Source organism: Alligator sinensis, unplaced genomic scaffold (assembly GCF_000455745.1).
Source record: "Alligator sinensis unplaced genomic scaffold, ASM45574v1 scaffold280_1, whole genome shotgun sequence".
NCBI classification, from domain to species: domain Eukaryota; kingdom Metazoa; phylum Chordata; order Crocodylia; family Alligatoridae; genus Alligator; species Alligator sinensis.
The window spans coordinates 935,879-951,251 of record NW_005841835.1 but is presented as its reverse complement, the minus strand read 5'-3'; the positions used below and the strand labels follow the sequence as shown (position 1 = coordinate 951,251).

At 48.5% G+C, this 15,373-nt stretch overlaps 1 protein-coding gene across 10 annotated transcripts in view; it reads left to right on the top strand.

Moving 5' to 3' along the window:
• Positions 1-6: 6 nt before the first annotated feature.
• The window catches only part of TTLL5 (tubulin tyrosine ligase like 5), a 178,375-nt gene continuing 163,008 nt past the window's right edge, over positions 7-15,373 (top strand). For 4 of the 10 annotated variants that reach the window (XM_025200705.1, XM_025200691.1, XM_025200697.1 and 1 more), the window contains exons 1-7: positions 3,043-4,386; positions 6,839-6,921; positions 7,876-7,982; positions 8,761-8,891; positions 9,076-9,158; positions 14,564-14,633; positions 14,943-15,027. In XM_025200705.1, the coding sequence (XP_025056490.1) occupies positions 4,233-4,386; positions 6,839-6,921; positions 7,876-7,982; positions 8,761-8,891; positions 9,076-9,158; positions 14,564-14,633; positions 14,943-15,027 (713 nt within the window). In that variant the 5' untranslated portion in view covers positions 3,043-4,232. Of the gene's footprint in view, positions 39-3,038; positions 4,387-5,087; positions 5,174-6,838; positions 6,922-7,875; positions 7,983-8,760; positions 8,892-9,075; positions 9,159-14,563; positions 14,634-14,942; positions 15,028-15,373 lie in introns of those variants that run through there. The other 6 variants (XR_003093381.1, XM_025200676.1, XM_025200684.1 and 3 more) reach the window with 5 other exon arrangements.

The following is a 15,373-nucleotide window of genomic DNA, read 5'->3' as shown; positions in this document are numbered from 1 at the left end:
TCGTCCTCCTCCAAGGAGGAGGAGGCAGCGGCGCCGGAGTAAGTAGCTCCGGGCTCCCGCAGCAGATCCTGGGCGGGGTCCCCCTCTCCCGGAGCGGGAGGGTCTCGGAGCCCGGCCCGCCCTATGTTCCCTCCCTCTCGCGCTTCTGCCCGGGTTCAGGCTCGCTGCACGCTCCCTGTGTCCCCTTGCTGCCAGTCCTGCTCAGTGGCACTTGCTCGGGTCCTTATCCTCCGCCTATGTCTGGATGACCGGGATGGGGGCGGGGAGCAGCGATGCTTCTGCTCAGCTCCAGTAACTCCTCAGCCCCTTTGCCTCAGCGGTCTCCTTTCCGAGGTGCTGCTCCTGTTTCTGCTCTGACAGTGGGTTTGTTTCCTCTGCTCAGGCCACGCTCCAGCTCCTCATGTCTGTGACCTCCAGAGTCTCAAGGAGCAGAAGCACACACAAGCAGACCCAGCAAAGACTCCCTTGGAGTTGCTTGTTCTCACATGTGCCAGCCTAGGACTAGAAGGGCCCAGGGCTGCCCCCTTTAGCCTGGCTGTGTCTGGGCACATTGCACCTTGCAACCAAAGGTCATTCTGGACATGAGTGACAGTTGCCAGAAGGATTGTCTGAGTCCTGCTGGCCTTGCTGCAAATCCCTCAGGGCAGGCTTAACCCAAAGCCCCTTCCTGCTGCCTCGGCTCATTTCCCACTTACATAAGGTCCTAGTCTGTGTTTTAGGCGCCAGAATCACTTGGGGTTTGGTGTGGCTGCACCAGCCGCGTGGCCTTAGGTGACTAGTTGAACTATACCTGAGGCCAGGACTCTAGGAGTGTGCTGGGAGGATTGTGGGGGCAGTAGGGACAGCTGTGGAGTGGATTTGGTGCAGGGGCAAAGGGAAGGATAGCTTTTCTTTAGCAACAGGAGCTATTTCCTTGCATCTTCAGTAGTTACATGTGAGAAAAAATGCTCTCCCATAGCCTGCTCCAAGGGGAAGATTTTCCTTATTAGCCCTGGTCCCAGGAATGTGCCCTATACAAGTACTTTCTTGTCTACTCCTGCCCAGACATGCAAAGGTGGAGTCTTCACAGGTGCCTCTCTGTAAGCTGTTGTACTAGGTGTAGAAAAGCATATTACTAGAATACATTTTTAAGTGTTTATTGCAGGTATTTATTGCAGCATCAACCCATCTTTGGCCACAGTCTGCCACCAAACCCATGGCTCCCCTTCACCTGATCAAAGGTGACAAAAGATTAAGAAGCGGGGATGGAAGGAGGTGCAGGCTGTAGGGTCAAAACATCTGGACGAGAGCACTGAGCAACTTCCAGAGGTGTCTGTGCCACTTCTGCACCAAGTGTGGGAGAACTGCTGCAAAGTCATTCCTGGTCAGTGTGGGCCAAGCCCCAGGAATTAGACACTGTAGCCAGTTTAGTGTGGCTTTCAGAGGTTCTGGGAGCACATTTAGGCTTTCTCTCTTAGGCATGCTATTGGTACAAGTTCAGGTATGTATGAAACTGGCTACACAGCCTCAGTTCTGGGCTGTTGGCCGGGGTTGGGGAGGGCAGAGAACTGCATTGAAGCTGCTAAATTCTTTCATGTTGGTTGAATGGAACGAGGAGGTTTGCTATCTATTTGGTCTGGATTTGAAGTGACAATTTGAGTTGAGAAGCCTCATTCCCATCCCATTTTGCTGAACTTGAGGGACTTAAAGGAACTGAAGGTAAATGTTTCCAGTACCTATTAGGTGAGGCTCCTGAGCAAATGGTAGTGCTTGTGCTAGAGCACTAATACGAACTTGAAATATACTCTTCCCCCAACCTAATGAATTACAGCCTGGTACAGCAGCCTAGAGAACTCCAGCCAGCATCTGCTGCAACCTTGTCAGCTTAAACTCTTGGTTCTAGCCTTGTATGCTGGAGCTGTTAGTAAGAGAAAAAAACAGGGAACATTTCTTTAGCAAAATTCTGGAGAAGCTTCAGGAAAGAACTCTGCTTGCTCATCCTCTGTGTACATCTGTCTCTTTCTTTTGATTGACCCATGTAGATTTAGAGAAGTTCCCCCCTGCTTTGGTTTTTGCTTTTGTCATTCTCCTCATGCTTCCATTTCTCTGAGCAGTAAGTAATAAAAACTCTGAGCTTTGCTTGCTTAAAGCAACAGGTTTGTTGTCTGTGGTCTCAAGGTTTTAAGCAGTGGATTCTAATAGGGATGTGTGAAATTTCGTCAAGTGTTTCGTTTTGATGTGTTTTGAGCTCAAAACAGCAAAATCAAAATGAAACAAAAAGCTTTGAAATGAAATGAGGGGACTTGAAACATTTTGAAACTTTCAAAACATTTTGAGTTTTGAAGCAGCCTGGTGGTGGGAGGCAGGGGAGAGCCAGGGATGTGCTCTGAGTGGCTCTGCAGCACCATAGAGCTCAGACCGATGGAGAGTGCAGTCCTGGCTTTCCCTCCCTGCGTTTCGCCGCTGGGCTGAGTTCTGTAGGGCTGGCGGAGCCGGTCAGAGCACAGCCCTGGCTCTCCCTGCCTCTTGCCACCAGGTTGCGCTCCAAGTGGCTCCGCAGCCCCATGGAGCTCAGCTGGGCGATGGGATGCGGAGCGCAGTCCTGGCTCTGCCCACCTTCTGCCATGGGGCTGAGCTCCAATGGGGCCACGGAGCCCCATGGAACTCAGCCTGGCAGCGGGAGGTGGAGTGCAGCCCTGGCTCTCCCCACCTCCTGCAGCCGGGCTGCGCTTCGAGTGGCTCTGCAGCCGGGCTGCGCTTTGAGTGGCTCTGCAGCCCCATGGAGCTCAGCCCAGTGGTGGGAGCTGGAGCGCAGCCCTGGCTCTCCCCACATCCTGGTTGTGCTCCAAGCAGCTCCAGAGCCCCATGGAGCTTAGCCCAATGACGGGAGGTGGGAGAGTTTTATGAGGTTTAGAAAACTTCCAATTAGGGTACCCTTGGGTTCCTCTATGCATATGCATTTTGTGCAAATACGCTTATATGCTATGACTTTATCTATAAAAGAAACTTGCTTTGTGTGAGAGAAATTCGATTGTATGTGAAGGAGCATGCAACGTGGCTATGCAGTGATGTGAGTGAAGCATTGTGGGAGGGTACGTGAGGCAGGTATGCAACGCCATCATGCACTTGCCTGTCTCGCATCGTCCATTGTTCCATGCAGTACTATGCTACTTGCACTCATATTGTGGTGCATCTATTTGCTGTTATTATTGAATTTGGTGAAATGTCATCTAAGTGACCTTCTAGTGTATCTCCTAACCCCCCTCCTGAGTTAGCCATGAAGCGAAAAAGGAGGCTGTTACATATGCCTTTTAACTGCATGTAATAATGGATTTGCTTTATGCGAGGTTTTTTTGGAATGCATCCCTTGCATAAAGAGAGACCTGAGTGTATTCATCTTTTGCTTTTTTTCCCCCTTGCTAATCTGAAAGTCAAGAGTATTTTTTTTGTGCAGAAACTAAAAGAAAATCCTAAACATTCCTTAAATTCCCCGAGAGCAGAAGTGGGACTCTGACATGCAGCTGAAATGAAGAGTGTGTAGTGTGCACACAAACTGTGTAGAGCTGGATTAAGTTGAATAGATTGGAGCCGTTCTTTTTAACAGACTCACGTTCAAAGTGTGCAGTGCTTTGATCTAGATGCATCATTGCATTCTGGGACCTGCAGCTGCCCCAGGTTCTGGGCTGCATGTCGTTTTGGAATGTACCTATTGTATAGGTTGATGTGTGGTTTTTATTTTTGTTTTTTGTGGTTTTTTGTGGTTAGATTCTGAACCTGCACTGCCTGCTTGAAGGCTGCCACACTTACTTCAGAGTCCAAGGGTTAAACCATATTCCAGTGCACTGATATATAATCCTTAAACTGGGGAGTGGCTCTGTGTTTTCTGGGGGTTGCTTAGGGTGAGAGTGTGCTTCCTGGGACTAGGACTATATATTCTCCTGTCCTTAATCTTGAATGATCTCAGGATGTGAAAGTTGTTAACACCTGTAGCATTGAAACTTCAGGGGTCCTCTCAAGAGTCATGCTGTTTGCTTGACCATTTAAATCAATACAGATCAGATGGAATCCCCAGTTGAATGGTCTGCTCAGTACAAAGGGAAGATGATTTTGAAGGTACCATACATAGCTGAGTACTTTTAAAATAGCCCACAGGTACATCCAACCTGAAGTCTAATATGCAAGCCTAGAATTGAATAGCTTGTTGTGAGGAGGTAGCTGGGATATTTCTGGAGTGTGTAACCCACTGTGTGTGCATGAAGCTTGACTTCTTTTTTGTGTTAATCATCTCTTGCTGTTACAGGGAACACCCATGCATCATGTGGACTGGTGGCTGCAGGCGGATCCCCGTCTTAGTGTTTCATGCAGAAGCTATTCTGACCAATGAGAGCTACCTCCGTCTGATTGGAGGTGGGTCTGATCACCACCCTATGCTTACTCAATGCCTGCTGCTGGGAGCAGTGGGGCATTCTTCAGGCAAAAGGTTTCCTCCTCTCTGACAGCAGAAAGAAGCACTACTGAAAGGGACACTTTGGTATTGTTGGTAGAACTTTTTTTGTGCACTCTAGCATTGGAGCCATGCACCTTGTTTGTGTTGTGGACCACAACTGTTTTTATCTTTAGGAAGAGACCTCCTCTGTTTTGGATCAGAACCAGCAGCCTGTAATCTCTTCATTGGGCTGTGTTCATGTTAAATTGAGGCAGAAATTTTGTAGCCAACAAATTAAAACCAAATATACATCCAATCTAGTTTTCTTGGTTCCCATGAGAAATTATGCTACTGGCCTTAGAAACAATGACAGTAGCAAACCCTGTACTAAACCTTATCTGTGCATCTCCATCACCAAAACTGCAAGCAGGGAAGTAAAGAAAAAAAAAGACACATCTTTTGCAGAACTGGGGTCAAGAAACTGAAGTGTTCTAGCTTCAGGGAGAGCAAAGAAATTGTGATGAAGGGCAAAGTCTTTGTAAATGGCTCTGGAATATAAGATTTAGAACCCCTTGTGTTTCTAATGCCAGGGCTCAATCTGGATGTGCTGATGTGATAAAAACAGTCTGCTTGGCTTCTTTCCACAAGATGCTGACACTTTTGTCTCTCTGCCCTCCTGTAGATAATCTGTGCCTCATTTGCAATGTCCCAGGCTAGAAAGGAATGCTTGTGGCTTTCTTGCCTAGGGAGTGGAGAAGCTAACCTGTGGTGGGTAGCTTTTGTACCTTTTAACTTGAATCATAAATAAATGTCCATACTGATAGAGTCTGAGGGCAACCCCATCATAGGATAAGACTTAACAGCAGAGCTGTAGCCTGTCCCATGAAAATTGGATGTGGATAAGATGTTTGGGATCTGACTGATTTTTTCTGAAGGTTGTTCTTCAGAAATTTGTCAAGTCCTAGATTTTAAAAAATGTAAATCGAGGATACCTAACTCACCTGACCCCATGGGCTGGATCTGGAGTGTGCGCCTGGGCCTGCTCCTCCTGCTGTCAAATCTCTGGTTATGCAGGTAGTCCCACAGGCCAGGTTATCTGACTCTATGGTTCAGATGTGGCCTGCAGGGCTCCTCATAGATCTGGAAATTTGGTGGTAGGACAAGGGTTAGTAGTGTTAATTGCTAATTAACAGTTAACACTGCTGCTATTTACCACACTGAGAAATTTCTAAATCTGAGGAGGGGGCCACGGGCTGGATGACATGGCTTCCTGGGTTAGACCTGGCTCATAGACCCTATCTTGGTCACCCTTGTTCTAAATGTTATGGGGGTGTATGTGGGGAGTGGCGGTGGGTGGGTTTGTGGGGGGGCTGTGGTTTTGTGAAGGGGGAGGTGTGGGGAGGTGTGGGGAGGTGTTTATTGTGGAACGTGTATGTGGGGGCCCCCCCTACAAATTCTCTTCCCCCCCCCCACATTGCAGCAGCAGCAGGTGGAGCCCCCCATTGGTGTGTGGTCCCGGTGAGCCCCAGGACTGCATGTGGCCAGGCTGCTGGCTCTATCACATGGGGCTCACATTCCTGAGCCATACGCTGCTGGGGGAAGCCCTGCATGATGAAGCCAGCAGTGCAGATCATGGGGTTTGGCTGGGATGGCAGGGACAGAGCTGTTCCAGCACCGTAGTATGGAACTCCCTGCTGTTCCCAATGAGCTGTGCGTGGCAGTGAGTGGGTTGCGCCTATGGCTCCATTGTGCAGGGCTGCCCCCAGAGGCATGTGGCTCAGGCGGAGAGCCCAGGGAACTGCATGTGAGCCCCATGTAATGAAGCCAGGCAAACCCTGTGCCCCTGCTGGCCTGGGCTCTGTTCCTGCTGTCCTGCCCTGGGTCCTTGTTCGTCCTGGGGCACCACCATGGGCCCTGCACTCTTGTCCAACTTCCGTTTCACTCTCGCCCCTACCCATCTGCTGCTGCCTCCACCACTTCCCCACCTGTCTGCCGCTGCTGCTGCCCATCCCCTGCCACTTCCCTACCTTCTCCCTTCCCATCCCCTCTCCCCTGCTACTGCCATTTTCCCCCACCCTACCTGTGGGGCTGGGGTTAGGGCCATCCTACAGGTGAGGGTGGAAGCACAGCATGCTTTGCCCCTGCAGGAATGAGCAGGGCTCAGCCCCGTGCAAGCATAGAGGGGCAGCCAAGGACCAGGCCAGATACAGTGAGCTGGATGAAATTGCCTGGCGGGCTGGATGTGGCCCATGAGTTGGATTTTGTCCACACCTGATCTAGATGATGATCAGGGAGGAAGTGTAGCTGTTTAATACCAGAGGTCATTCCACACACATTCCTCCTGGAGCAGGGATTCGCCTGTGCTCTTTCCATTTACTCAAACTATCTGTGATCCAGATGCAGTCACTAACTCCCTGTCTCTTGCCTTCACAGAGCGCTATCGCTTGTCTTACAAAATTGTGCGAACAGATAGCCGCCTGGTGCGCAGCATTCTGACTGCCCATGGATTCCATGAGGTTTGTGCAGCAGATCTTGGGAAGATAGCGAGCCGCTGAGTTTAGGCACCTGCTGGAGAGATTGAAGTTCTGAGCTTCTAACCACTGCAGGGTTACAGCCAAGAAAATAAGTCACGATTCTGGGCCTGCAAATCCTTTAACCTTCTGGCAGTCAAACAGAATACTTTGTTTCAGGTGTCTTACAAGAATGCCCATTATCCCTTTGCGCAGGCAGCCTTTGCAGAGTCATTAACTAGCAATAGGGAAATAGATTTTCTTATTGTACCTCCCTTAGCACAAATAGCTGACAGGGACATTGGCTTGGTTCCTTATAATGCTTAGACCCTCTAGCTACCTATTTTGTTTCACAAGAGCACCCTGCCTGCGGTCAATAACACTTCAGCCAAATATCTGTGAATGTTTTAATTCTCTGAGCTATGTTTTTAAACAAATGGGAACCCATTTCCAAGGATTCTTGGGTCTCCAGAATGCAGTACAGATGGATTTAGACTGCCAAAGTAAACTACTCTACCTACTAGCTAAATTTGAGGGTGAAGTGTGGCAGTTGCTTCATAGTTCCCATTGACCCTGTTCAACAGTGTCAAACTTGATAATGGCATAAGAAATAGGTAGAAGAGAGTTCTGTAAGGTGGTGATTGCTTTAGTCCTTTGACTTGGAAGGTATAGCGCTTAATCCCTTACAGCAGTGATTCTTAAACTTTTTTTTGCAGACCACTTGAAAATTGCTGAGAGTCTTGGCAGACCACTTAATAAATTGTTTTTGTTGTTCTACAAATCAAAGCACACAACTCGTATTTTAATATCAGTAGTCTTACCTTACAAGTACAGACATTCTTGATTGTTCTGCAACCTTTCTGCGGACCACCTGAATGGAACTCACGGACCACAGTTTGAGAACCTCTGCCTTACAGTGATGGGTATGTCTCACCAGTTTCTTGGCTGTCCCATCCTCAGGTGCACACTAGTAGCAGTGATTATAATCTCATGTGGACAGGATCCCACTTGAAGCCCTATCTGCTGCGCACCCTCACAGATATTCAGAAAGTCAATCACTTCCCCAGGTAAGAGCAACAGGTGATGTTTTTCTGAAATCTTCATTAGTGTCTGAAGGGGTCTGGGAAAATGTAGTGTCTGGAAAGAATCTGGGGTAGGCAGCACTTGAAAGTCCCAGAGCATCCCTGAGTTATGCATGGTCTCTGTTACAGATATTTTTATAGGGCAGTAGCAGCCATTTTTGTCCCACAAATTAGCCTGTACCCTCCCCGAGTGCTGCTCTGATTCCTTTCCTCTGTCAGATCTGTTGCTTTGCTTTCTGCTCACTATTGTGTGCTTCCTGCCTGGTCTCATGTTCTATTCCTTCTGCTTCTGCCCTATTTACTGCTGTGCTGCCTATCTCCTCCCTGATCTGCTGCATGCCACACACCAAGGCTGCTTGTGGCACTTGTGCTACAGGTTGCTCACCGCTGTTTTAGAGGGAGGGAGGGCAGCATGTGGGTTTACTGTTTTTTTTCTTAACCCAACCTGGATTTTTAAATTTTATTTATTGAGGCATAAATGAAGAGGTGGTGGGTTCTTTATAACCTTTGCTAGGTTGCCTTTGTTGTTCACTTGATCACATAGCTCACTGTGCTCTGGTCTTCTGGAAGACATATGATAAGATTAGCAGGGAGTACTGCAAATGAGGACTGTGGTGTTATCGGCAAAGCATTAGGGAAATCTTAGCAGGTGGTTGTGTAGGTCAGGATTGAGGTTGCTCTGCCAGAACTGTGACACTGGTAGAAGTTATTGAGGAGTCTTCCATGGAGAAAGAGTTAGTCGCTTGTCTTATTGTGACTTCAGATCATATGAACTAACCCGGAAGGACAGATTATACAAGAATGTCAGTCGTATGCAGCAGACCCATGGGTTCAAGACATTCCACATCTTGCCTCAGACCTTCATCCTGCCAGCAGAGTATCAGGAGTTCTGCAGTAAGTGACTGGCGAGCAGTGCCCTGGCTCCTGAGAAACAGTTAGGGAATAAGTGCATATGAAGAGAATACCCCTTGGTGTGCTAAGCCAGGGGAAAAACACAGCCTTTCTTATAAGAAATAAAATTATAGAGAAGGGAGAAATTGGCAGCCTGTCTTTAAATTTTTCTTTTTTTCTTGACCAGATTCCTACTCAAAAGACAGAGGTCCCTGGATAGTGAAACCTGTGGCCTCTTCCAGGGGACGCGGTGTTTATCTCATCAATAATGTAAGTGCTCAGCAGAAAATCAAACCGACTCCCTCACTTGCATTTGACATTGTCAACCTTGCCCACTGTCACTGGGACAAGGTGTACAGTAAAGTCTCACTGCAGGTGGCACTACAGTGGATTTCACCATTAAGTATATGCTAAGTATTGGCATTCTTCAGCAGCTGTCAGCTTCTCCCATTATACATTGCTCACCTCATTTCCCTGCATGTCACAGTTGTCTTGCAGCACATACTGTTTCAAGTCAGGTGCAAAAGTAACCAACAGATGGTCACTGAGTCAGCCTGGGCAGCTGTGCAGCTGCATCCTGGGCTACCCTAATGGCTGCAAGCTAGCCTGAGGAACAATTCCAGAGAGTTTTATGAGTGGGAATCCTAGATGGCATTTTTGATGTGGAGATCTGTACAAGACAATATTTATTGCCTTGCCTCTGTTTGCCCTGAGTTTGTTCTTTTTTCTGGCAACTTGGCCTTTGACAGGCCCAATTAGTCACATAAACTTTAAGCAAACTGAAATTGTCCATGGCAGGGGAGCCACTTGTTCTGTGTGTTGGACACAGGACTTTGCTGATATATAGTGCAAATGCTGCTATATCTCTCTTGGAGTATAATGGAGCTAATGGTGAGTTTGGTGTTCTGTTTGTGGCAGTTTCCTTTCCCCTCATGAGCTCTGCAGGTACTCAGGTTCTCATAGGTAACAAATGAGTCTGGTTTGGAGCCAGAAGCAGAGAAGGAATTCCAAACTTCAGGGACCAATGGGACAGAAGTTCTTGGCATGCTACAAAATTGGCTGATGAGTCATGTTATTTTCACTATTATACCCCTTCAGCAGTCCCTGTACTAAAGGGGCCAGGCTGCCTCATCTGTTCTGTATCTGGATCCTTTCCCATGCAATAAAGGGGATGGCTAGCCAAGTTCATGAAGTAACTGTTTCCAGAGCTGCACTTTGCTTTCTCTTTGCTTGAAAGAGAGGGAAGTTCAGGCATGTGTTGGGCAGGTGGCCATGACCTAGGGAAAAGGACCCTTCTGGGGCCTATCTCCCTCTTTATGCATCTATTCCAGCAGTATGTCAGCTCCTTTGGCCTTTAATTCCACTTCCCTGAAACGTGATCCCCATGCAGGGAGTGTCTTATTATCTCATCATGGAAAGTGTTTAAAAATCCTCACAAACTGTTTCTCTGATTCTGAATAAAATAGGCTGCCATATTTACATACTACACCAAGAAAGCCAGAAATCTTTCAATGACTGTAGTTAGTTCAGGCTGGTCCTGCTAACACAGCTGGTAACATGGATGCCTACTCAAAGTAGATGATGGACCGGAAGGTGATTTCTTTAGAAACAGGAGAGGGGAAACCATTTTAACAAACAGAAATTGTTTGAACTGGTTAGGTGGAGAAAAAGGGATTTGCAAACAGTAAAGAGTAAAAGTTGTCTGAAGAGGTCCTTCATGTGAACTGTGCGTTCTCACTCCATAGTTAGTGACCTATACCCAGGGTTGACTGGTGCCTCTTGAGTCTGGGGGGGACACAATTTGTGGGCAAGCCTGGGGGTGGGCCAAAAACCCCATATCCACTTCTATACTTCTGTGCTGTGGCTTAGTGCCCCCCACCCTCCAACACCCTGCCCCTCCATGTGGCAAAAAAACTGCCCCACTTTTGGGGGCCAATTTCAAGGGGGCATATGCCCCCCCTACCGGTCACCTGTGCCTATACCTGTGCCACCAGAGAGCTTATCTTCATTGTCCAGGCGCTGTAATCTCAATGTACGTTTGTCTTGGCTGCAGCTTCTTCCTTTGAGTGCTTTTGGTGGCACAGCAACCTGCATTGCTGCTGGAAGCTGAGATGGGGGTGGGGGTTCAGTTCTTCAGGCCTGTTGCCAATCAGGTGATTAAAGCAGAGCTTCACAATCTGGGGGTTGCAACTTCAACTGAAACTGTGGCCTCTAGAAGTGAGATTGAGCCCTGCATAAACCTAATTCCTCAGCCTTCAGCTATGTATGCAGTTAACAGGGGATGGAGGCTTGTTCTGCAGCTGCTCCTCTGTAGTTATTTCCATATCTGCTTTTCACTTGCTGTAAATGAAAGCTAACCAATAGTAGCATACCTCTGTTTCACTTACAGGAAAGTTACCATAGGGTAGCTCTCACTGTTGGGTAAAAGCAAGCACAAATATAATTAATATGGAGCAGCCAAGTTGCAGTAAACTTGTCATCATAGTTTCATAGTTGATAGGGTCGGAAGCGACCTGGGCAGATCATCAAGTCCGACCCCCTGCCATGGGCAGGAAAGAATGCTGGGGTCAAACAACCCCGGCTAGGTGTCTATCTAGCTTACTTTTAAAGACCCCCAGGGTAGGAGCGAGCACCACTTCCTTTGGAAGTTGGTTCCAGATCCTAGCCGCCCTGACTGTGAAGTAGTGCCTCCTGATACGTAGCCTGAATCTACTCTCAGTCAACTTATGACCATTATTCCTTGTTACTCCCAGTAGTGCTCGGGGGAACAGGGACTCTCCCATTGCCTGCTCGTCTCCCTTGGCCAGTTTATAGACGGCCACCAGATTCCCTCTCGGCCTTCTCTTGTGGAGGCTGAACAGGTTCAGGTCTTGTAGCCTCTCCTTGTATGCCTGCCCTACTGCCCCCTGATCATGCAAGTGGCCCTCCTCTGGACCTTCTCAATGCTGGCCACATCCCTCCTGAAGTGCGGCGCCCATAACTGGATGCAGTACTCCATCTGCGGCCTAGAGGGGGAGGATCACCTCCTTGAACCTGCTCGTGTTGCGTCTGTGGATGCATGACAAGGTGTGGTTAGCCTTCCTGACCGCGTCCCCACATTGGCGCCCCATGTTCATCTTGGAATCAATAGCAACTCCAAGATCCTTTTCTGCCTCTGTGCTGATATGAAGAGAGTTCCCCAGCCTGTAGGTATGCTGCTGGTTCTTCTCCCCAGGTGCAGTACCTTGCACTTGTCAGTGTTGAAACCCATCCTGTTCTCATCTGCGCACCCCTGTAACCTGTCTAGATCTAGTTGTAGCCTGTCCCCCTCTTCTAGCGTGCCCACTTCTCCCCACATCTTAGTGTCATCTGTAAATTTGAACAAGGTGCTTTTCACCCCCTCGTCCAAGTTGCTGATGAAGATGTTGAACAGTGCGGGCCCGAGGACCAAGCTCTGGGGAAACCCACTGCCCACATCCCTCGAGGTCGAAAATGACTCATCCACCACCACTCTCTGGGCGCGGCCCTCCAGCCAATTTGTGACCCATCTGACTGTAGACACCACAGTCGCCTAATTTTTTAATGAGAATGGGGTGAGAGACCATGTCAAAGGCCTTCCTAAAGTCCAGAAAGACTACGTCCACCACGACACCTGCGTCCAAGGATTTTGTGACCTGGTCGTAGAAGGCAACCAGGTTGGTCTGACAGGACCTGCCTCTAATGAACCCATGTTGATTGCCCCTAAGCATAATCTCCCCTGCTGGTCCCTCACAGATGTGCTCCTGGATAATTTTCTCAAAGAGCTTTCCCAGGACTGAGGTAAGACTAACAGGCCTATAGTTTCCTGGGTCCTCCTTCCTCCCTTTTTTGAAAATGGGGACCACATTGGCCCTTTTCCAGTCCTCTGGCACTTTGCCAGAGCATCATGAGTACTCGTAAAGCCATGCCAGGGGTCCCACAGTGACCTCTGGCAATTCCCTCAGCACTCTGGGGTGGAGATCATCAGGACCTGCTGATTCAAACACATCTAGTCCCACCAGAAGTTCCCAGAAGTTCCCTGACTAGATCCTCACTGACCCTGGACCTGGCTGTGCCTTCCCTGGGTCCGTCTGGAATCCTGCTGTGGGGGATGTTCCGGTCCCTACTCAGAAAAATGGAGGCAAAAAATTTGTTAAAGAGGTTAGCTTTGTTGTCTGGTGCGACCACCAGATTTCCAAGCGTGTCCTACAGAGGCCCCATATTACCCGGTACCTTCTTTTTACCCCCTGCGTATTTAAAAAAAGGGCTTGTTGTTATCTTTGATCCGGGTTGCTAGTCCCAGTTCTGTCTCCACCTTAGCCTTCCTAGCAGCCCCCCTACAATCTCGAGCAATGCAGGTATCATCCTTCGATTGGGTGTATGCCTCCTTTTTCTCTTTGAGACGTTCCTGGATGCTTTTGGTGAGCCATGGGGGCTTTTGAGCACTCTTGTCCCCTTTGATCTGCATTGGGATTGTCACCCTTTGGATTTGAAAGATCGTCTCTTTAAGGAACGACCACTCTTTTTCCAACTCCCCTCCCCTCCGGGACCTCAGTGCCTCCCCGACTAGTCTCCTTACCTCATTGAAATCTGCCCTCTTGAAGTCCAGGGCTGCTGCCTTGCTGCAGCCCTTTGACACCCTGCGTTGGATGGTGCATTCCAGTAGGCGATGATCGCTATTGCTCAGGTGGTCGAGAACCTGCAGTCCCCTCACCAAGTTGTCACCTGTGGCCAGGACCAGATCCAACAAAGCATTTCCCCTGGTGGGACTATGTACCTCCTGGGTTAGATGGAGGTCCTGTAACTTGGCTAGGAACCTATGTGATTGGTCAGACCTGACTGACTGCTCTTCCCAACAGATGTCTGGATAGTTTAGGTCACCCATGATGACCACGTCCCTTGACTTAACTGCCTCCGCGAGCTGACCTGAGGATTCCCAGTCCAGCTCTTCCCCCTGGTTGGGTGGTCTGTAGTAGACCCCCACCGTTAAGTCCCTCGGACCCCCTTGTATTCTGACCCAGAGCACTTCAGTTTTCCCTTCCTCTGACCCAGTGCTGTTTGCTGAGGACATGTATTGCTCTTTGACGTAGAGTGCCACACCCCCACCTTTCCTCCCTGTTCTATCCCTCCTGTACAGCCTATAGCCCTTGATGTTTACCACCCAGTCATGTGTTGGATCCCACCAAGTTTCAGTGAGCCCCACTATGTCTGGGTTTGTGTTAGCTAGCAGGAGGGCAAGTTCCTCCTGCTTGTTTCCCATACTATGAGCATTAGTGTGGAGGCATTTAAGGCCTTCTGAGGGTGTATGCACCACCCCCCTAATCCCAGGACTATCTGGACCCCTGTCTCTTACCTGGGTACTTCTTGTGCTCGTCACCTGTCTTGGCTGGGCTGTTCTTGTGGGTGTCTCTTGGTTTGTCCATTAATTGCAGGCACACAAATGGCAATAATGGGGTGTATGCGTGGTTCCACACAATTATCCCCATTAAGTCTGAGTTAATTCACCTAAGCACTATGCAGCTGGCTAGTTTCTTCCAAGTCTAGCTGCCAGGGCACAGAATACTTTTGGAAGGGAAAGGCTGGAAGAAAGTGGTTATTTTGGTACCAATGCTTCTTGGTAAAGTCAACCCTGTAGACAAGGTTTCCTTACTGTTGGATTCTCTTATCTTGTTCTGTAGCCGAGCCAGATTTCCCTGGAAGAAAATATCCTGGTCTCCCGTTACATCAATAACCCTTTGCTCATAGATGGTGAGTGTTCTTAGGAATTGACAGCTTTCCTTTCTGTGGTTCTTAGCTACTTATGGCTTATGTGAATTACTTTTTTGGGAGTACCCCCCTCCTCTTAAGTGTTCCAGCACCCACAAAATAGGGGTTGGGGAATCCCTTAACCTGGCAGCTTCCTGTTGGGGAAGCAACAGTTTCTGCTGATTTGGGATATCTGGAAGACTATTTTAAACCACAGTTGTTCTTAGTCTGCTGCTTCCCCTCAGCTAAATGTATTGTGTGGAGACTTTTGGGAAGTATTTATAGTGACTTATTCTGTCAATTATCTTTCAGATTTCAAATTTGATGTGCGTCTGTATGTTCTGGTGACATCCTATGATCCACTTGTCATCTACCTCTATGAGGAAGGACTGGCCAGGTAGGAGGCACACCTTCTCCTTCAGGACACCTGAACCTAAAAACTTAATGCTCAAAAGACGTCTTTAGTTTGCCTATGACCTGTTTCCTCGAGAGGCCCAAAGAAAGGGGAGGGAGGGAGGTGCTATATTAGGAGCTCTGTAGTTTCAGCCATGGCTGTTTAGTGATGTTGACTGGTCATGCTGAAATTCCATTTGAGTAATAATGAAAAAGGAAGTGATTTAATTTAGGTGGCTTGGTTGTGGAAAAGAGGAAGACCTTGGTAATAAAGTACTCTTGTGAGCGAATGTCTGTACAAATTCCATTCTTCATCTGTCTGGCAGGATGTAGCAGGCAGCTGAGCCTCT